General features: G+C 44.3%; 1 protein-coding gene across 1 annotated transcript in view; it reads left to right on the plus strand.

The window, feature by feature from the left end:
* The window catches only part of CRYBG3 (crystallin beta-gamma domain containing 3), a 132,910-nt gene that overhangs the window by 11,686 nt on the left and 97,913 nt on the right, over positions 1-23,311 (plus strand). The window contains exon 2 of the mRNA XM_045001952.1: positions 18,255-18,333. Coding sequence (XP_044857887.1) covers positions 18,255-18,333 — 79 coding nt within the window. The remainder of the gene's footprint in view (positions 1-18,254; positions 18,334-23,311) is intronic.

The raw sequence follows: 23,311 nt of genomic DNA on the forward strand, positions 1-23,311 counted from the left end.
TTGTATGTGTTGTTTTTTTTTAACTACTGTGAAAGTGTGGTTTGCTCTCTCTGTGTGGATTTAAAATACCTCTACCTCTCACACACACTTCATAGCTGGCATAGTGCATGAGAAACAGTGCTGCATATACAGAAAGTGAAATTAACCTATTTGATTTCCTTATCCTGGCAGAATGAAAAGCAAAATGTAAACAAGCAGCATCAACTGTTCAAGAAGAAATTAGACTTTGTTAAAACTGAAAGAATTTAAAATCTAAATTGCTTAACATAATCTGGCACGGAAAACAAGTTCCAAATGGAATTGTTAATTTGAGTGCATCTAAGGTGTACAACACACTGACCAAAAAAATAGATTGAGGAGGACTTAAAAGTTGAAGTTGTTCCCCCACTCTCCTTACCTTAATCCAGTCTCTTGATTGCCACACTTTTCTCCCTGAAAGTTCATGACTATTTGATCCTTTGAATTTATTTTCTCTTATATTTTCTCCTTATCTCTTTCTCTGCATTCTATCCCTTTCCCTCCTTACCTTCCAATCTTCTTCCTGCTTCCTATTCACTTCAAGTACCATAGCTGTGTCTGGTTTCCTTTGACTCTCTAAATACAAACTCTCACCTTATGTTTATATGCTCCACATATCTTCTTTATTTCTTGCTATTCCTTTCTAGCAGTTCTTCAGAGAGAGTGTGGCCTGATCACGTGATCGGGAGCCAGGAACTTCAATGTTCAAACCCCAGCATGGATGCTGACTCTCTTTCCCAAGAGAGAGGCATTTAGGCATCGTCTGGAAACTTGAGGGGAAATTTGCCGCCGTTGTTAGCATTGTTTCCCTTGTAAAAGTGGTAGTCACATTCAACTTGATGGTATTTCTCTCTCTGTATTTAACCTGATAACTTTTGAAAGCTGTATCTGATCCAATTCCAAAATTTCAGGGCACCAGTGGTCAGAACCCTATTGATTTTGAGGCAGAATCAGAAAACCAGAAAAGGAAGAATGAAGGACACATGGAGCCCTTTCCTCTGTTTAGCAGAGCCACAGCTTCCAGTGCCTCTGTAATTGACTGCAGATCAAAGAGCTGGTTGATGTTACCCATTAATGCCTTCCAGCATAACAATACCCTTGTCTCCCTTCTGCTTATCCTCCCCAATAGAGTTTAGTGTGTTAAACACTCTGAATGAATTATCTCCCAGACTGAAAGAAGACAATAATAATGGTGGGAAGAAATGGGGTGCACATGGAACCCCTGGTGGAACTGGGGGACACACTGAGCCTGTAGAATTCTGGCATGGGGGTGAGAATGGCAAATCCTGGTATGGGAGGAGGGAAGAATGAGGGGGCAAATACTTAATGAAAGACATTAGGAAAATGAAATTGTTCAGTTTTGAATCATACCAAATGGAAACAACTAGGAAATTTCAGTATATTTAATTATTTCCCCTTTTTTGACCAGCTATGGCCACTGGCTTCTGACACATTTTACACTATTGTGCAATCTAAAGCCCTGATCCTGCAAACACTTATGCACATGCTGTAGCTTTAGTACTGTGAGTTTAGAGCCTAATTATCCTGAAAATAGATCTAAACAACCAAGTAACAATTTGCAGCCTTTGAGTCATAATCCCTGTGTTTGCACAATAGAAGAAGAAAAGGTCATTCTATTTCAGCTGACAGAAAACTAGTTGAGAGATTTATAAAACAGTGCCAGAGGTTTGGGGGTTTTAATTATTTTTTAAAAAAGGTATGCCGGATACCTTGCAAGTGTCCTGAGAGAGAGTGCTTTCAATCCTTTTCAGTGCTGTGCAAGGGACTGAATAATCATGATACACGGGGTGATTTTTAGAGCTGCATGACATAATTGTCCTGCTGTGGCAATTGCCAGGTTTTGTAATCCTCAATAAATGGTCAAGAATTTGCTTTAAAATGAATTGGAAAAAAAAATAGAGGAAAATTGATCAACTACTATTGATGTTCCTTGATTTACGCCCCCAAAACTGCCTCTCCTTCCTTTTCAACATGAGAATGAACACTGGCTGAACAGGAAGTTTTCTGCAACAAATTACAACTAAAGTAGAACCTCCGCTAATCTAGCCATGTAGGATTCTCAGTGTTGTCTAGCTGTCCCTCTGAGCTACCATTCATAATTTTGACATTTTATTTTTCATTTATGGCTTTGGGACTCATTTCAGAGACGCTGAATCTTACAATATTACTTTTCTTTGGAGTTGCTTAATTTTCCTGGCAAGTCTCACCCACCATTATAGAGTGTGCTGTCCAAAAAATATTACTCTTGAAATCTTTCCCCTTTACTACACAGGTCTCTTCATAAAGCACAATAAAACAATTCCCTGCTTCGAGTGTGTGTTACAGCATTTTTAATCATTTATTTAGAATACCTATTAAAACTCTGACACTTTTAACTAAGTAACCTACAGTAATGTCTGTTGTACCTGAGTGGTGGTGGTATTAAAAAAAAAAGAGAGAGAGAGAGAGCGCTAATGATCTGGATGACTAGTTAGCCCAGGATCAACATCAAGCTAAAACATGAAAAGGTTGATACAGGATTACATCAGTAAAGAATTAAAGGATGTCAGCATAATTAATGCCAATCAACTTGGTTTTATGAAATATGGGAATTATCAAACAACCAACCACATTTTTGGATGAGATTACACGTTTGGTGGACAAAGGTAACTGTTAATATACTTATACTGCTGTAAGGCATTTCATGTAGTATCACGTGATGTTCTGATTTTAAAATTAACACTATAATATGAATTCAGTACATACTAAATGGATTATAAACTGATAAATCTCAAAGTGAGTGTAAAGAGGGAGTCATCTTCCAGTTGAAGTGTGTGAAGTGCAGTCTCTGACACAGAGGCCTATTGGCAGTTCACTGCTCTGTGTCAGCAACTCTTGTCAGGCCTGACATATTTACTACACCTAACACACTATTGTTATAATCTGTATCTAAAGGTGTCATGTAATATGTCATTGGAAAACTAATATCTCACTCATCATTAATATTCTGATGTGATGTATGTATGGTCAGCACTGAAGGGATTATGCAGATGTGGTGGAATTACTCCTCTACCTCGATATAACGCGACCCGATATAACACGAATTCGGATATAACGTGGTAAAGCAGTGCTCCGGGGGGGTGGGGCTGCGCACTGCGGTGGATCAAAGCAAGTTAGATATAACACGATTTCACCTATAACATGGTAAGATTTTTTGGCTCCCGAGGACAGCATTATATCGAGGTAGAGGTGTATAACTAAAATCTGTTTAAACCAGGCATGTGAGAGGGAAATAATAAACAGGTTTTCTCCACAACGGGAAGAGGCCAACACCTCAAACCAGGTGGGCTATTTATTTGTATCAGAGATTCCAGGAAGAGATCATTTGCATTGTAAAAATCACCTGGCGTGGGGGGTGAGAAGGAAGACAGTATGGAGTCTATACCAGACAGCATGGCATCCACACCAACTGAAAAAAGGAACTTTATGTGGGAGATACATTTCAGAAGAATACATTTCAAAGGTTTACTGGACTATAAAGAGATGGAGGGTGTTGCGGAGGGGAATGAACCCTCAAGTTATTCTTCACCCGGAGAGATAAGGCAAACCAATGCCTTTAACTCTATGGGGATCCTGGCTAAGAGCTAGTTAGGCTTTGCTGGAAAAGGAAGATTGGTGAGGAAACTACCTTGAATTAAGATCCTAGCTTGTTAAGTTAGGTCTTAGCTATTAGAAAGCATATTTTTACTTTTGTTTGTTTGTAACCCTTTTTGTCTTTATCCCTTATACTTGAACTCACTTTAAAACGTCTCTTTTTAATTAAGTACACTTTTTACTTTTAATAGAAACCAACATAGTGCTGTGATTGAAATAAGAGTGTTTAATTTTAACTGGGGTTTAACAATGACTGCAGTGTATTGACTTTTTAAAGAAACAACAAACATAATCACTTCTGTGAATGTTCCAGGAGAGGGCTGGACATCACAGGGCAGACAGTTTTTTGCGACTGGGCAGGTGTTGGGATCACTCTGCAAAAAAATAACTGTTTGGTGGAACGTATGACCACACATTCAGGGTGTGACCTGTATGCTTGTAGGCTGGCTGTTGGTGTCAGGGCTGTGAGCCAAAGCACCATAGCTATTCCGGGGGGATTCTGCGCCCACTGCGCAATGCAGAAATTAATGTTGTGCACGCAGAATTTCTTTTATTTCCCCCCACTGAAATGGGCTGCAGAGATGCTGGCTGCCACTAGGGGCTGCTGGACAGCAGAGCCCAGCCTGGAAATAGAACACAAGGGTGGGGTTGGGTGGGAACTGAAGGGTTCCCTGCAGCTGGAGTTCCCAGCACGCCTCGAAGGAAGAAGGCAGCGGTGCACAGGAAACTTCATGCAAGCCTGGGACCAAGCATCAGCCTGTTTCTCCTTCTGGCTACCCTGGGCTCTGGGGAGTAGGAGGTCTGAGTGGGCTTGGGGGGGTCCCTGCAGCTGGCCTCTGAGGGGTTGGGGGTGCAAGTCTGGGGTGTAGAGGGCTGTGGCTGAGCTCTGCGGGGGAATGAGTGCCTGGGTGGGGGAGAGGTAGCTGAGAGGGTGTGAGTGTCTGGGCCAGGGAGGGTCCCATGGCTGTGCTCTGGTGGGGGAGGGGTGTGTGTCTGGGCTGGGGGTAGTTGTGGCTGAGCCCTGGTGGGAAGGACTGTGAGTTTCTGGGTCAGAGGGGCCCTGCAGCTGTTCTCTGGGATAGAGAGGGTGAAAGTGTCCGGGCCAGGGAGGGCCTCATGGATGGGCTCTGGTGGGGGAGTGGGTGTGAGTGTTTGGCCCCCTGGCTGGGCTCTTTGCAGGAGAGACCAGAGAAACAGAAACTGGGCTGTGCTAGGGGTTTCTTTAACTCTCCACTCATGAGGGAATTTTGTGTGTATCTGTATCGTTACAGACATACTTGCTGACAGGTATTTTGAAATAAATTACCAAAATAATTGAAAAGGGCAAATATAGTGCAGATCTATAAAAAGGGAAATAAGGACAACCCAGGGAATTACAGACCGGTCAGGTTAACTTCTGTACCGAGAAAGATAACGGAGCAAATAGTTAAGCAATCAGTTTGAAAACCCCCAGAAGATAATAAGGTGATAAATAACAGTCAGCATGGATTTGTCAAGAACAAATTGTGTCAAACCAACCTTCCATTTAGGAAGGAACAATCAGTTGCACACATACAAAATGGGAAATGATTGCCTAGGAAGGAGTACTGCAGAAAGGGATCTAGGGGTCATAGTGGACCACAAGCTAAATGAGCGTCAACAGTTGTAACACTGTTGCAAAAAAAGCAAACATCATTCTGGGGTGTATTAGCAGGAGTGTTTTAAGCAACACACAAGACGTAATTCTTCCGCTGTACTCTGCGCTGATTAGGCCTCAACTGGAGTATTATGTCCAGTTCTGGGTGCCACATTTCGGGAAGGATGTGGACAAATTAGAGCCAGAGAAGAGCAACAAAAATTATTAGAGGTCTAGAAAACATGACCTATGAGGGAAGATTGAAAAAAAAAATGGGTTTGTTTAGTCTGGAAAAGAGAAGATACCAGTAGAGTGGAAGAATTACTTCTTGTGTATTGCTTAAAATACTCCTGCTAATACATCCCGGAATGATGTTTGCTTTTTTTTTTTGCAACAGTGTTACCCTTTATGTCTCTAGCTAGTTTGATCTCGTTTTGTGCTTTGGCCTTTCTAATTTTATCCATACATTCTTGTGTTATTTGTTTATATTCATCCTTTGTAATTTGACCTAGTTTCCACTTTTTGTAGGACTTTTTTATTTTATTCTTAGATCATTAAAGATCTTCTGGTTAAGCCATACTTCCTATCTTTCTACTCAGTGGGATAGTTTCCTCTTGTGCCCTTAATAATGTCTCTTTGAAAAATTGCCAACTGTCTTCAGTTGTTTTTCCCATAGACTTGCTTCCCATGGGACCTTATCTACCTACATAGTTATAGCAAAGTAATTTGTAATGTAGACATAGCCTCAGGGGTTGGAAGAGTCAGCTCAGCAGCAGTCCAGCAATTGTTCAAAGCTTTTGTCCATGGCTGGCATAGCTGCTGTTCTGCCTTGGACCCAGCCCTGTACCTGCCCTGCCTCACTCCAGGAAACCCATTTCTGACCCTTGGCTCCAATTCCTGACTTCTTACTCCAGCTCTCACCCTTGGCTCTGGCCTCTGACTCCAGTTCTGACCTTAGGCTCAGATCCTGACTCCAGCTGTGACCCTTGGCTCAGGCATCGGGCCTCTGACTCAGGTTTTGGCCCTGGGCTCTTATTGCCTGTTCTAACCACTAGGCATGACCGCCTACATCCCAGTCCCTGGCAGGAAAGGATGGTAACACAAATGCCTTAGTTTAATAGTAGTTCTATATACCATCAGCAAGACCAAAAATCGAATCTGTGGGCTTACTGGCAACTAGTGAGATCACTCAGGTCAGGCAATATTGAAATCCTCACCCTTATAGTCACAGTCCAGAATTGCAGGGAAGACCGGTTAGAAAACCATCCCAATAGCCTAGTCCAGGGGTAGGCAACCTGCGACATGCGTGCCGAAGGCGGCACGCGAACTGATTTTCAGTGGCACTCACACTGCCCGGGTCCTGGCCACCAGTCCAGGGGGCTCTGCATTTTAATTTAATTTTAAATGAAGCTTCTTAAACATTTAAAAAACCTTTATTTACTTTACATACAACAATAGTTTAGTTATATATTATACGTTTATAGAAAGAGACCTTCTAAAAACGTTAAAATGTATGACTGGCACGCGAAACCCTAAATTAGAGTGAATAAATTAAGACTCGGCACACCACTTCTGAAAGGTTGCCCACCCCTGGCCTAGTCCATCATTGTGAGGGGCTTGACTCACTATGGAGGGGGTCTGCCTTAAAAAGAGAGGGATGGAAGTCCCTGAGATAGTAATAGCCATCCTGGTAACATGGCAATATGAGTGTCTGTATTGTGAGAGCAACCCATAGGTAAGTTCTGAACCTCTCATCAGCAATGGCCTAGTCCCTGAATTGTGCGGGTGAATCCCCTCTACCCGCCCCCGCACACCATCTTCAAAACATTTTCTTACGCCCAGGTGTACTACTGCAATTTTATTTGAGTTGTGCACAAACCAACTACTGTCATTCAGACCAGTTGGTCAGAGCTGGGAGAGAGTCCACAACAGGCTGGTCATGTAGAGTGTGCAGAGTTAAGTATCCTGTTGGTCGATATCATGTTTGGTAGACATCAAGAATGCCTTTCTTTTTTTTATTATTATCTGTTGGCAAAATCTTCATGTTTCCATTCTCATTTTATTGCTCATATTGTTAGATAAAAATCAATAAGTTCCAAGCAGTCACAAATGACAACACATTAACCAGCATATGTGTACATAATATGGGTGGGAAGGATTAGTGCAGGAAGAGAGGGATGGGTTTTTAAAGTGCCAAGAGATTGTTATAAAGAGGAAAGATGGGAAAAACAGACATGTAACACTATACAAAAATGCTTTGAGTGGCCTTTGAACACTTAATCGTTTATAATTGGATCTATTCTGGGTTTTTTTTAATCAAGACAATTGGAAAATACTTCTCAAATTATGCAATCCAACTTGCTCATTTATGTGGGATAATGACAGAGGAAGAACCTGCATGTGTTTACTCAAACCCAGGTTAGATAAGTGCATTTTATCTGGTTCTAGTTTGTATAGGGTTTTTATCTCTCTATGAGTAACACTATATAGAATAAACATTCCTCTCCTGCTCTCTCTCTCTCCCTCTCTCTCTCCAGTAATAATATTCTCTATCCTTCTTTGTACAAGTACATTGATTAAAAAATGCTGCATATGATTGAACCACCACCTGTCCCAGTATTCCAGATAGGTCAAAGCTGATCTTTCAACAACAGAGGAGTAGAAGGCATGAGCAAATTATATAAACAAAGACTTTCAGCAGAATATACACAATAGACTCTGCTGTAATGGAAGTTTACTGTTGATTATCTAAGTAGCAAGGGTGGTGGTGTTTAGGATACATATACACTAGCAAAACAAAAGAACAGCAGGGCAAAGTGTGGGGAAGGCAAACTCTTTGCCTAGTTTTAGCTGATGTTTAGTTCCTCTATTTCAGGAGCACCATAAATACCAAAAAATAAGAAAAAAGGTCATGTCTAGTGAAAAGAACAATAGAAAGGCGGTGGTGTAATTGTTTATGTACATGACTCATGAACCCTGGCTGTGGTTGAGGAGCCTTGGATGGAACTTAGGGATACAAAGGTGTCCCCCTTAATCCTGGGACTGCACTGTGCTGGGTGATTCACCAAGTACAAGTGAGAGTAGACTCGCAGCTGTTCTAATTTGCTCTGGTTGCCTATGACCTTATAGGGCTCTATGGCAGCTGCGTGTCATCTAGCTATAGTGATGCCTCGGACATGACGTGCCCTGTGACCAAGTGGGAATTGTCTTTATTTTTTATATGAATCATAAGTGTGCCTCAGTTTCCCTCTGTATGTGGCATTGCTAACAAAGTGGGTGCACAAGGGTTAACACTGCTCCTGGAACAGTGCAAGAGGCAGGAGGGGGGTGTGTGTGTGTGTGTGTGTGTGTGTGTGTGTGAGACAGAGAGATCTTGCTGTCGCGGGTGGGGTGGGGAAATGAATAGGATCATTGAAGAACTGACTGAAACCGGCTCAAATTAACAGAGGGTCCAGCAAGACTAAGAAGTGCTTCAACCACTGAACAATCAACACCTACCAGCAGAAAACCCCAGCAGGTGGGATTTGTGAACTGAGCTGGAGAAAACATTTCAGGTGACTGGCAGGGTTTTGTTTTTTTTGGGAAGGACTCAGGAGCCTAGCCCAGATTGGTGGAGGAGAGAGCCAGAGATGGAGTGCAGCACAGCTTAGCTGGCCCATCAGGGCACTGGTTTGACCAGGGTGGATTATGGCTTAATGTCTGCCTTTCTGTGTTAGCCTAAGGACTATAAGATTCTGTATGCCAGGTGACTAATAGTTACCTGGTTTTGCAAAAGCCACCTGTGTCACTGTGAATACTCACTGAGAGCATTGCACTCTAAAGTGATCCAGTACAAGCCTCCCTCAGTAGTTTGGCTTGGCTGGATTTGCTGCAGGAAGCCACGGAGAGACAGAGAATGCTGGTACCAACAGCCCAGTCTTGGAGGCCACGGGCCTGCCCCTGCAAAAGTGTGTGAGTCCTTGGGACCTAGCACACTAAAAGGGTCACTCCCAGGAGACTGGTGATAGGCTGAGGTCTGGACCAGACCCGGTGACTCCATGACACCCTCTATGCTAGTCATGGTTGGTGATTTAGTAACTACAGTGATGATTCTGTGCCTCTTGATGATCTCTCTTCACTGAAGTGATCCTTCTCTGACCAGCCAAACCAACTTAGGGCAAGTTTGCACCTGTGGGGTAGTGCAAAGCTAGTTTTAATGTAGTAGATGGTATCTGCTAATAGCTACATTGTATGGGTGCACCACTCTGCATCACTTAAACCTGCTGATACCTTTTAGATATCCTGAGACATGGTACTGTAGCCACTTGAGTTTTTAGAACTGTGTTTTGTCGAGCTTGTCTGTTAACTCCAGGCAGATTGTTTCAATCTGTTTAATAGATTGTCCTGTCATTGATTCTCTAAAAACAACATAAAGTAGCCTGTGAGCCAGGTCTGATTAAAAAGACACAGTTTCATGGGATCAATTCTCCTTGTCTATTTAGTGGAAGTGTTGAAACCTCCGAGTGTTCACTGTGAGCTGATGCAACAAAGCACTTTAAACGTGTGTAGTCCCATTTGACTTCAATGGGAATACTCCTGTGATTAAAGATACGCACATATTTAAGTGCTTTGATAGACTGGGGCCAGTGGCTCGGAGCCTTGCAGGATCGATCTTTATATGAACAAAATATCTAAGAAAAGAATGAGGTATGGATATGGGTGCAACAACAACTGTATTGGATGAATGGACGGTAAGGTGGATAGGAAACTGGCTAGATGGTCGGGCTCAACGGGTAGTGATCAATGGTTCCATGTCTAGTTGGCAGCCGGTATCAAGTGGAGTGCCCCAAGGGTCGGTGCTGGGGCCGGTTTTGTTCAATATCTTCATTAACGATCTGGAGGATGGTGTGGACTGCACCCTTAGCAAGTTTGCAGATGACACTAAACTGGGAGGAGTGGTTGATACGCTGGATGGTAGGGATAGGATACAGAGGGACCTAGACAAATTAGAGGATTGGGCCAAAAGAAATATGATGAGGTTCAACAAGGACAAGTGCAGAGTCCTGCATTTAGGACGGAAGAATCCCATGCACTGCTATAGACTAGGGACCGAATGGCTGGGCAGCAGTTCTGCAGAAAGGGACCTAGGGGTTACGGTGGACGAAAAGCTGAATATGAGTCAACAGTGTGTCCTTGTTGCCAAAAAGGCTAATGGCATTTTGGGTTGTATAAGTAGGGGCATTTCCAGCAGATCGAGGGATGTGATCATTCCCCTCTATTCAGCACTGGTGAGGCCTCATTTGGAGTACTGTGTCCAGTTTTGGGCCCCACACTACAAGAAGGATGTGGATAAATTGGAGAGAGTCCAGCGGAGGGCAACAAAAATGATTAGGGGGCTGGAGCACATGACTTACGAGGAGCGGCTGAGGGAACTGAGATTGTTTAGCCTGCAGAAGAGAAGAATGACGGGGGATTTGATAGCTGCTTTCAACTACCTGAAAGGGGGTTCCAAAGAGGATGGATCTAGACTGTTCTCAGTGGTAGAAGATGACAGAACAAGGAGTAATGGTCTCAAGTTGCAGAGGGGGAGGTTTAGGTTGGATATTAGGAAAAACTTTTTCACTAGTAGGGTGATGAAGCACTGGAATGGGTTACCTAGGGAGGTGGTGGAATCTCCTTCCTTAGAGGTTTTTAAGGTCAGGCTTGACAAAGCCCTGGCTGGGATGATTTAGTTGGGTTTGATCCTGCTTTGAGCAGGGGGTTGGACTAGATGACCTCCTGAAGTTCCTTCCAACCCTGAGATTCTATGATTCTATGAAAGGTTCAATGAGGGTGAAGTAGTGAGACTGTGAAAGACTAGAAGAAGAGCTCTGTGTAAGCTTGAAAGCTTGTCTCTCTCACTAACAGAACTTGGTCCAATAAAAGATATTACCTCACCCACTTTGTCCTTCTAATATCCCGAGACCCACGTGATTACGTGGAAAAAATGTGGAAAAAATGTAGAATGTTGTGAATTTACACTTCCCTAATAGGGTGACCAGATGTTCCACTTTTATAGGGACAGTCCTGATTGTTGGGTCTTTTTCTTATATAGGCTCCTATTACCCCCAACCCTGTCCCGATTTTTCATACTTGCTGTCTGGTCATCCTATTCCCTAATACCCTTGGTGAACCCCTCTCCCCACCCATCAGTCATCCGTTCTCACTTTGTAGCTAGGATACGATAGTTAAGTGGTGTATTGTATCACATTACTAAGAGTTCCTTATTTTTACAAAATATCTTACAGAATATTCACCGCTATTAAGTATTATAAATAATGAAACCTAGAATACATTGGGTCAGAATTACATTTGTCCATGCTATCAGTGTAAAGCAATGATGATGTTGCTTGAAAAATTGAATTTGGTAACTTCCTGAGACTTGACAGTTAGAATTGAAATAGATTCATATAATTTTGGGGCATCTTCATTACATAAGAATGGCCATACTGGGTCAGATCAATGCTCCATCTAGTCCAGTATCCTGTCTTCTGACAGGATGCCCCAGAGGGAATGAACAGAACAGATAATCAAGTGAGCCATGCCTTGTCACCCATTCCCAGCTTCTGGCAAAACATATGTACATATATGTTGCCTGTGATTATGTCATTATAAACTTCATACATTCTTCATATCTCTTTAATGTACACCCTTGTTGTATGTAAATATGTACAGTAAAAGCTTTGTTTGACATGTTGGGGAAATGAGGGTTGCCGGTAAGTCAAAAATTCCGGTTAACTAAGAAGAAGGGAGTTTGGGTGCAGGAGGGGCTGGGGATTGGGGTGCAGGGCGTGGGCTCTGGGAGGGAGTTTGGGTGCAGGAGGGGTTTTGGGGCGCCGGATCCGGGTGGCGCTCACCTCGGGAGGCTCCCCGCAAGCGGCGATATGTTCTTGCTGCTCCTAGGTGGAGGCGCGCCCAGGCAGCTTTGCGCGCTGCCTCCGCCTGCAGGTTCCACCCCCACAGCTCCCATTGGCTGTGATTCCCGGCCAGTGGGAGCTGCAGAGCCAACGTGTGGGGTAGGGTGGGGGCAGTGCACGGAGCCCCGTGATGGCTCCTCCACCTAGGAGCCGCAGAGACCTGTCGCTGCTTCCAGGGAGCCACACAGAGCCAGGTAGGGAGCCTGCCGGCCCCGCACCATCTGGATGCTATTAAAGATCAGAAATGTTGGTTCATAGACCTTTCAAGTTGGTAAAGTGCTGGATAACACAACTTTTACCATAGTATGTTTTATCCACTGTGTAGAGGGGTGGTTCTATTGCAACAGGAGGATGGAAGTGGAACAGTTACATTAGCTCACCTATGTTTTGAACACAGTAGAGAAGGACTTTATGTAGTTTTCCTGTGAAAGTACAACTAATGCTTAATACCTGTTTTTCTGCTTGGAAAATAGGGTCGCATGTTTCAATATTTGCAGATGCTTCAATTGCTTAACATTCAATGATGATAAAAACATTGAATTCAAGTTCTCTCTTGTGGTAAAAAGAATGCTAATCTAGGTCATCAAGAGTCTGCTCAGCAATAACTGGACTATTCTCCAGTCTTAAATATAATATTTGGCACCAGCGGGGGCACACTTATTGTTCTCTGCTTTGGAAGATAGTCTCAACTTTTAGGGGAAAACAAAACAATACAAGAGCCACATTTTCTGCGGAGAGAGCTTTTGTGCTTATTTACCGTATTGTTCCGAGTATAGGCCGCTCCTGATTATAAGCCGCACCCTTAAAGTTTGGTGCTATTTTAAAAAAAATAAATTTTTAACTTTTTTTAACTTAAAGAAAATATACACATTAGTAGAACAGTAAAACAGTATTTTATTTAATGAATAGGAAGACATGTACCAGTATTTTTAACACTTTTAACACTTTTGGTAGTCCTGCTTTTGACGGCATATGTTATATACTCAGAAATATTGAAAACTATTTTGTAGTTATACTGTAAATAAAGAAGGGAAAAGGAATGGACAACAAGGAGACTGATGGGAACAGTTCTCACCCTCTCCCCTGCACAACAATCAACATTAGCAAATGTTCTTAGGGTTAGGGATCATGGCCCCCCCCACCACGAACTCCTGCCCCATCCAACCCCCCGTGTTCCTTGACACCTCCCCCCACCCCAGGGACCCCTGCCCCATCCAACCACCCCTTCTCTCTGTCCCCTGACAGCCCCTGGAACCCTTGCCCCTGACTCCCTCCCACCGCCCCATCCATCCCCTGATCCTTTCTAACTGCCCCACCAGGACCCTTGCCCCTATTCAATCCCCCTGTTCCCTGCCCTCTGACCCCCCCAACCTCTATCCACCCCCCACCCCGAACCCCCCTGCCCTCTCTCCAACACCCCCTCCCTGCCCCCTTACTGCGCTGCCTGGATGTGGCTGGCGGCACTACAGTCCGGCCGCGGCTGGAGCCAGGAGCCCCGGGATGCTGGGCCGGGGCAGGAGTCACGCGGCCGGAGCTGGAGGATGTGGCGGGAGGCGAACGGCCAGAGCCAGGTAGCTGGCCAGCCAGAGTAGGGCGGCCGGGAAGGGATGCGGGGCCGGGGCCGGAGCCGGGCGGCGGGGACGGGCGATGCAGGGCCGGGCGACGCGCGGCAGGGGCCGGCGCCGGGGGACGCGCGGCCGGGCAGGGCCGCCCAGAGAATTCCGGGGGCCCGGGGTCTTCAGCGGGGGGGGGGCCCTTCCATTCCAGGACCTGCCGCTGAAGTGTCCCGAAGACCCGCCGCGGGGTGCCCCTGCCGCCGAATTACCGCCGAAGCGGGACCCGCCGCCGAAGTGCAGCCCGGTGTTCGGCGGTAATCCGGCGGCGGGAGGCCCCGCTCCGGGTCTTCAGGGCACTTCGGCAGCGGGTCCCAGAACGGAAGGGCCCCCTGCCGCCGAATTACCGCCCAAGACCGGGCTGCACTTTGGCAGCGGGTCCCGCTTCGGCGGTAACTCGCCAGTGGGGGGGTCCTTCCGCCCTGGAGCGGAAGGACCCACCCCCCCCGCAGGCGAAGACCGGGAGCAGAAGAAGCTCCTGCGCCCGGCCCTGCAAGAGTTTTCCGGGCCCCCCGGAGCGAGTGAAGGACCCCGCTCTGGGGGCCCCGAAAAACTCTCGTGGGGGCCCCTGCTGAGCCCGGGGGCAAATTGCCCCACTTGCCCCCCCCTCTGGGCGGCCCTGAGGCCGGGGCCGGCGGGTACATGGGGCTGGGGCCGGGTGGCGGGGGAGGCGGGGACACGGCCAGCGGAGGCAGGTACGCAGGGGGGGGGGGGACGTGGCCGGGGCCGGGGCCGGAGCCAGGCGGCGCAAGACCAGGGCCGGCGGAGGCGGGCGCGTGGGGCCGGGCGGCGGGGGAGGTGGGGATGGGGCCAGGGCTGGAGCCGGGCGGCGCAAGGCCAGGGCCAGTGGAGGCGGGTACGCGGGGCCGGGCGGCGGGGGAGGCGGGGACGCGGCGGGGGTCGGAGCCGGGCGGCGGGGGAGGCGGGGACGCGGCGGGGGTCGGAGCCGGGCAGCGGGGGAGGCGGGGACGCGGCCGGGGTCGGAGCCGGGCGGCGGGGACGTGGCCGGGGCTGGAGCCTGGCGGCGGGGGAGGCAGGGACACGGCTGGGGCAGCCCAGAGCCCTCTGAGTCCCGGCCACAGCTGGGATTTAAAGGGCTCTGGGCTCCCCGCCGCAGCGGACAGCCCAGAAGCCTCTGAGTCCCGGCCACGGCTGGTATTTAAAGGGCTCTGGGCTCCCCGCTGCAGCGGGCAGCCCAGAGCCCTCTGAGTCCCGGCCGCGGCTGGGATTTAAAGGGCTCTGGGCTCCCCACCGCAGCGGACAGCCCAGAGCCCTCTGAGTCCCGGCCGCGGCTGGGATTTAAAAGGCTCTGGGCTCCCCGCCGCAGCGGGCAGCCCAGAAGCCTCTGAGTCCCGGTCGCGGCTGGGATTTAAAGGGCTCTGGGCTCCCCGCCGCAGCGGACAGCCCAGAGCCCTCTGAGTCCCGGCCGCGGCTGGGATTTAAAAGGCTCTGGGCTCCCCGCCGCAGCGGGCAGCCCAGAGCCCTCTGAGTCCCGGCCGCGGCTGGGATTTAAAGGGCTCTGGGCTCCCCGCCGCAGCGGGCAGCCCAGAGCCCTCTGAGTCCCGGCCGCGGCTGGGATTTCAAGGGCTCTGGGCTTCCCGCCATGGCTATTATCCCGATTGTAGGCCGCACCCCTAGTTTAAAGACTTAAATTAGGGGGAAAAAGTGCGGCCTATACTCGGGACAATACGGTATTTATTTATTTATAGTGTGATTCATCTAGTATGTACCAAGGGCTCTGTAAAAACAATGTTTTTACTAACTAAAGCAGAAGGTTTAGAATGTTGAAACACATGGAAGATTTTTAAAAAAGACTAATAAGGTAACTTTCAGGTTCAGTTTTGGAGGGTGGGAGAATGTTTTTGTTTTGTTTTTAATGTGGCTAGAAAGTAAAGCTGTGTTTTCTCCTTTGTTTATTTTAAGGCATTTGCCTAAGAACTAAATACAAGTTAACTCTTGATTCACTGCACGTATTGCAAGATTCTACAGTAACCTGTCCAAGCGAGGCTGGTGCTAGAACAAAATAAATCTGGTATCTGTCAGTATGATACTTTAAAGATGTTGCCTTTTGTCTGTAAAAAAGCAACCAAAAATGCTAAAAGTTTTAGAAAACATGGTTTATGAAGGAGAGGGTAAAGAATAGAGGAAAAAATTATGATGGGGTAACATTCTAATGGGCTATAAATATATGTCATAAGAAAAAGACAGGATAAATTGTATTAATAGTCCGGATTGGTCCCATAAGAAGCAATGCCCTAAAAGCTAAGGGGAAAATCCTCCTCTTGTAGTGTATGTCAATCCCATTATTCAGCTTTTGCTATATGCAGGGAGCTCTTATTGACATCAAGTATATCAGCATCAAGATAAGCCATGTAGATCTCAGAGTAGCATTTTGTCCTAAGGGGGGGGAAACTAGGTTAAATACAATAAATAATTTTTATTATGGAGTGATGACCTTCCTAAAGGAGGTTGTGAATTCTTCCTCATGGAACACATGCAAGGCAAGACAAGAAATTAATAGGGATACGGTATTAATCCATCAAAACTCTCTCTCTCTCTCTCTGAGATGCAGCAGGTGGACTAAATCTTTAATTTTATTCTTTCTTTCCATTTATATATGTGCTTTAAAAGTGCCCGTTGAATGCTCTAAATATTTCTGGACAAGTTTTTAAAAATACTGTGCATGGTGATCCTAATGTAGTTGTTTTTGAGCTTAACCCTAACCTGTGAAAGAGAGGAAAGAAATGGGTCCTTCTGTCTCTGCATAAAAGGCTTAATGGCTAAATACTGCCCTTTAATGTTAGAAATAGCTAGTCTTGTTTACTTTCTGCTGGAGGACTTATGAAATCTGAGCAATTGAGGGAGAGGGATTTTTAGTCAGACTGTTGATAATTTCTTTGTATATTTTAAGACATTTAACTCAAACTCCTGACAAACACCTGGGAGTAAAACTCTCTTTGTAAAAGAGTCAGACACGCACATGGCCCAACAGCCAGTTAACTGAGAGAGCTTTTTAAATTCTCCAATGAAACCAGAGGGCTTGGCTACACTTACAAATTTGCAGCGCTGCAGCAGGGTGTGAAAACACCCTCTCCAGCGCTGCAAATTGCGGCGCTGCAAAGCGCCAGTGTGGTCAAAGCCCCAGCGCTGGGAGCGCGGCTCCCAGCACTGTCCGTTATTCCCCACAGGGAGGTGGAGTACGGACAGTGCTGGGAGAGCTCTCTCCCAGCGCTGGCGCTTTGACTACACTTAGCGCTTCAAAGCGCTGCCGTGGCAGCGCTTTGAAGTGTAAGTATAGCCAAAGCCAGAGAAGACTCTTCACTATTCCTGGTTATTTTAAAAGAAGCAGGTGTAGAGGCTTTTTCCTTATTTTCAAAAAGCCAACAATTTTCAAATCTTCTTTTACATATCATAAAGAAACATACAATGACAGAAATGTGCCTTTCACCTGTAGTATGAATCTAAGTAGACTGAGAAGGCTTTATTGAGTAAGAGATACACTGGATGATGTTGATCTTACTATAGCAGTGTTTCATAAATACAGGGTACCTTGGTATAAGACTGTCTTCACAAATTGTTGAGATGTCACCAAGTGAATTTTTCTTCTTCCCTATTTTTGCGTGCAGGGGGATGAAGGTAAGAGTGAGATTGGTTTGGATTGTTGGCATATTACAGTCAGAACAGGCAGCAATGACTATAGTTAAGGTTGTCTGACACTTCCCATTATGGGACCCTGTTTGCAGTTGCTTGTAACTTAAACTGTTTTGGCTGAAAATTTCATGCCAATTTCCTACCTAAGGCTGAAGTTTTTTGGGAAAGTTTCAGCAAAAATGGTCTGCTGTTCCCAAGAAAAAGAATAGGGGGAAAAGTATGTTGGTTTTGTTCCTGTTAACAAACTAGTTGTAAGAATTTTTTGAGAAGCTCTAGCATATCCCTGCCTTGGAACAGGGACTTAAACTTTAGCAGAGTGGTTGCCCTGGTGTCAGTGTTGTGCCTTTTGCTGTCCCTGTGAAATTTGGCCAAGTTTTAAGCTTCTGTCTGGGAAAAAAAAAAACACAGTTTGGACATGCTTTAGAGGTTTGTTAGTTTGACAGCTGAAATCTTTGAAGATTCCATCTGCACTGAGCGTGCTCCATTTCCTCATAGCCCCAGTGTGCCAGCCATATTGTGCATGCACCATCCCGATATAGCAACTGAGCATGCTCCGTCCCAGTGTTACAGGCAGGATTTTGTATTTTTTTTAAGAGTAAATATGTGCAACATGCTCTTTGGGGTTTTTTTGTTTTGTTTTTTTAACCAAAAACAAACAAACAAACCTTTCACCCTTGCTTTTAAATTGCATGATGCAGTGCCTCTTGTGTTAAGTAGCTCTGCCTATTGCAGGTCTTTAAAATAGTTAAATTTATTTTTGATTTTCAGCTTTGCAAATAAGGAAGATGAATCCATCAGTGCGAAAAGTGATAAAAAGGAAAGAACACTTCTCCCTGAGCAGTTAAAGGTATGATTTTATTTATTAATTTTCACTGAGCCAGTGTTTACTGCTTGCCTTCCTCCTTCCCCCTTTTTAAGTAGTAGTATTAGTACTGTTGTTGTTTAATATTTTTACCGTGGTGGTGCCTAGAGGCCACAGTCAGGGATTGAGTCTCCACTGTGCTAGGCACTGATATACACAGAAAAAGACAGTGTCTGTTTCAAGCCCCAGATAGAAAGTTTACTTGGTCGTGCCTCAGTGCAAGGGGCTGGACTTGACGACTTCTTGAGGTCCCTTCAATCCCAACATTTCAATGATTCTGAAGTCCCTACCCTTGCCTACAATCTAAATAAATGCAAATTTAATGCTAATGAAACATGCAGGATTCACAGTCCTGGAGAAGAAAGTTATAATTTTATCCAAGGAACAGGAATTTTGCCAAGTGCCTCCCTAATGCTTCTTCCATGTGAACTAGAAGTACCAGTCTTCTCTATGCGGTGATGGCATCATTTTAAAACAAACAACCTCGAGGGGCCTCAAATCACACAAGTTACCAACCAAAACTGTATGATCTTTCTGCTGTAATCCTTGTCCTCCTCTTCTTCCTCATTACCAATGTTAAACTTAAGAATGGCCATACTGGGTCAGACCAATGGTGGCCAACTTGTCATGCTTCAGAGAGAATGAACAGATCAGTTATTTAGTGAATCATCCCCTGGAGCATCTCAGGCTTAGGGCCATGAGGTTGTGTCCTTGACTATCTTGGCTAATAGACATTGATGCACTTATCCTCCATAAACTTATCTAATTCTTTTTTGAACCCATTTATAGTTTTGAACTTCACAACATTCCCTGGCAGTGAGTTCCACAAGGTGACTGTGTGTTGTGTGAAGAAGTACTTCCTTTTGTTTTCTTAAACGTGCTGACTTTTAATTTAATTGGGTGACCCCGGGTCTTGTGTTATGTGAAGGGGTAAACTACACTTCCTTATTCACTCTCTCCACACCATACATGATTTTATAAATCTCTGTCATATCTTCCCTTAGTCATCTGTGTTCCAAGTTGAACAGTCCCAGTCTTTTTAATCCTTCCTCATATGGAAGCTGTTCTATACCCCTAATAATGTTGCCCTTTTCTGTACGTTTTCTGATTCTAATATATCTTTCTTGATATGAGGCGACGCTTCATCTTATTGTGTCTTAATCTGTGCCCCAGTCCTGCAAAAGGACCTTTAGTCTCATGTGGTCAGGACCTTCTATTGTAAGAGGTTTGGGGCAGGAACACTGTTTTGCCTGCAGAGTGCCATTCACGTTGATTTTAGGGTATATATAATTACATACAGGGCTGCTACTCTCTCTGCAACTTTTCTCAAGATTGCCTCTGTCTCTACCTGATCAAGTGGGATGACTTTTAGGGGGGAGAAGGTGGTTCATTCTCCAGTCACGTCCATTCAATTTTTGGGGTGTCTGCTCAGACAGTTCATGAGAGTACAAGCTAGTGCAAACTACAGTGTGGACACCTGCCATGTCAGGTAGGTCACTGCACAGAAGATGTCTTTCAGATGCTACTGACCTGCACTGAATTTACTATTGCTGAGTGTTGAAAATATACAGAGAAAAAAATGAATCTTTCCCAAAAGACTTACAATCGGTGTCTGACCTACAATACAGACACAAAACATGCTAGGGAACCAAGTGAGATACAGTCTCAGAACAGTGGCTCTTTTTCTTCCTTTTAAAAAACACACACACACACACACACAATATCTTTCTACAGTGGATTATTGGTGAAAAGTTTTATATAGAAGTTGGTTTTGAGGAAGGATTTGAATGAAAAGAGAGGGGCATTTGGTGTGTCTGAATAGAACTGTTAGAAGCATAAGGGGTATATAGGATGAAATATGAAAATGAGAAGGTTTCTAAGGGAAAGAATGAGCAGGATGTGTGGGTGGAGCAAAGGGGCCATCAGTTGTTTGAACCAGTGACCTAGTGGTTTCTTGTTTTTACTGACTATTGTGTTATCCTGGTTTAAAACAGAACAAAAAACCCCACCAAACCTCATTTGTTTTTTACTTTGCAAAGAATACTACTAATTCAGCAATTATCATTTTGATTATAAGTCTATTGTAATTACAGCAAATAATGAAATTCTCTATGCAGAGTCTGCTTCAGCCATCTTTTCTTCAATGTTGTACTAAAGATTGGTATGAACGAAAATTCTGTGAGAGGGTTCTGGCTGCAAGGAATCTAAACTTAAATACTCTCCATCATGTTGGTAGAGTTCCTTGTTTAATAATTTCACCTTTTATTTGCCTCACATTATTTCCTGTGGTAATTCATTGTGCCTGTGTCTGAGAGTTGGCTTTTTAAGGAAGGTGCAGTGTTCATATTGTCAGAATGCTGGCCATTTCCTGAGTATCTCAAGGATGCCTGTGGAGTTAGTTAAACTGTTCTTCCTCAGTGCCCTTATGTGACTTACGTGGTGGGTCCTTAGAGCATCCCTGGATGTTTCTTTGTAGACTGTGGCTCAAAATAATTGTTAGTGTATTTTAGAAGTATGTAGTATACAATACCAAATAAACTATTTTCTATATATGCAATTTAGTAAAATTACAGATAATTCAATGATGCTGAGATGGAGGGGGGGAAAAGATTGATTTTGCTTAAGGTTTAAAGTTAATTGAAACAGGGCCTCATTGTACCGTATTTGATGTCAGCCAAGTTGAGCTGTCTCGTGTAAAGATCCTTAATAGATAAAGTATTGCTACCCAGTTCAAAGAAATTGTTGAGAGACTCAATGGTTCAGCAATTTGAGTCATGGATAATGGTTGGAAGACGGACATTCCAGTTTTATTGGATTAGATCACTAGATTTTTTTTTTAATTCTTCTGAATAGTCCTTATACAGTTGCCCTTTCACAAATAGTTGAGATTTCTAGGTGGGTTGTGTGCATACACCCATACACATATGGGTGGAGGGTGGCCCATCGAACTAAAAGTGGGATATGAGTCTGTGACTGGTTCAGATCCAGTTGAGGTTAGTTGTGAATAACACTCATTAAATCAGTTGGTCATCTGTCAGATTCCTGGTGGCCACATGTCCATGTGGTGGTGTTTTTGTACACTTATTAATGGTCTCAGCAGAGAGAAGGATAGAATAGCCTGGAGGTTAGAAGTCCCTTTCCCTCCAAAGTAGAGGTTATCCCTACAAATCAGAGTTGATGAACTGGCTGAAGTGAGGTAAAAAACTTGTACAACTGTTGTACTTTTGTGTGGCTGTACTGAGATTTTCAGTTTCCAGTGCTGTCAATTCTGCATCTTTCACACATACTAAATGTTTTTCTGACTTTGATAAACTTCACCCTATGGGCTGGAAATTTCATGTAATACATGAATGTGGCCATCTTCTGAAATTCTAAAATCATTCCTTTAGCTATTTATGTGGGAAAGTATGTTAGTCAGCCTTTGTTTGATCAATATCCAGGAAATGTTTTTGAATTTTTATTTGTTATACGCATTGACCTCACCCTTTAATTCACTACCAGAAGGTACATTGCTAATTGACGTTACCTATTTGCAGATTGTGTTACAGCCAGGGCTGTAAACATGGTTCTTTCTGAATAAATGTTCCATTTAGAAAAACAGCTTTTCAATGCCATTATTATTAATAAACATATAGCTCCATAGAGGTATATAGTGCTTGAGCATTTTTGGTCTCTGCATTGCAGGAGTACAAAATCAGTGTCCCAAACCTATTAATTTTGTTGTTGTCTTTATTTATTATTACTTAAAATGGGCCACTTCTTTTTTTTTTCCTGGAACAGATATTAATTTTTTGTTGTTTCATCTTAAAATGTATGTGGGATTTTTTTTGACAGCTTTTCTATAAACCTCTTAAAACAGTGATTTATAGTTGAAATGCAGATCTACTTAACTTCAGCTCTACTACCAGCTGCTCCACAAATACTTTTACTGTGAAATACTTGTACTAGGCCTGAAAATGACTTGGTGGTACAGTTTTGATGGAGAAATTGCAATGTGCACTTTTAGAAAGGTTTGTAGCTCTACTTTTAAACATTAAATATTGTATCATTTAAAGGTAACATAAATATGGCCCTATTTGTGCTCTTGCCATAATGGTAGAACTCAATGTCAAGGAGCGTGACCGTACAACTCTTATGTTCTGGCTTAATCAATATATGTTATGAAGACAGCTGTACATTTTTGTTGCCTTCACAGATTAGCTACACCTAATGGGCCTGAATCTCATCTCATTTTCATCTGTGTAAATTCCATCCCTGTAAAATGTGTCACATCAAGATTGGGACCAATATCTTTGCAAGCTTACTACATGCTTTTTTAAAGTAAAGTTCTAATTTATGTTGGTTTTGAATGTGTTAACACAAGGTAACATTTCTTAGCTAGAGTGTGGACTCTTGCTGGATACATGTTTATGGGACTTAATTAGTGAAGCTGGAGAGAGGAACTACTTCACTTTTGGGAGATCAGGGGGCTGGAGCAGTACTGCCAAATGTGTGTGTTCAAAAATCATGAGACTGCCTTAAAAATCTTGAGATTTAAAAAAAAAATATGTGGCAGGCTTTTATTTGCCTTCTGGCTTTGAGCTTTTAGGGTTCACGTTTTCAATCTTTTCTCTTCAACCATGAGGTCTAGAAACGTTTGGTTTTTTTTAAGCTGAGATTCTTACATTATGACATGATTCCAGAAGCTAGGACTTTAAAATAAATGTCAAATTATGAGATTTGCAATAAAATCATGAGAGTTGGCAACATTGCAGCAGTAAGGCTATTCAGGAGGATCCTTCCTAAAATCTCTAATTCTGTAATGGTGACATTCACCCAGATGCAGAGGGCGTGTCTTATGAGGCCCTTCAGGAAGCAGAAGCTTGGGCCACAAGCTCCCTCACCAGAGGTGGCATGAGGAACATTGGGTAGAACTTAGAACAAGTTGGTACCAGAAGACCCCTTTGGGGGCAGATTAAACATA

Source organism: Mauremys mutica, chromosome 1, assembly GCF_020497125.1.
Source record: "Mauremys mutica isolate MM-2020 ecotype Southern chromosome 1, ASM2049712v1, whole genome shotgun sequence".
Taxonomy (NCBI): Eukaryota; Metazoa; Chordata; order Testudines; family Geoemydidae; genus Mauremys; species Mauremys mutica.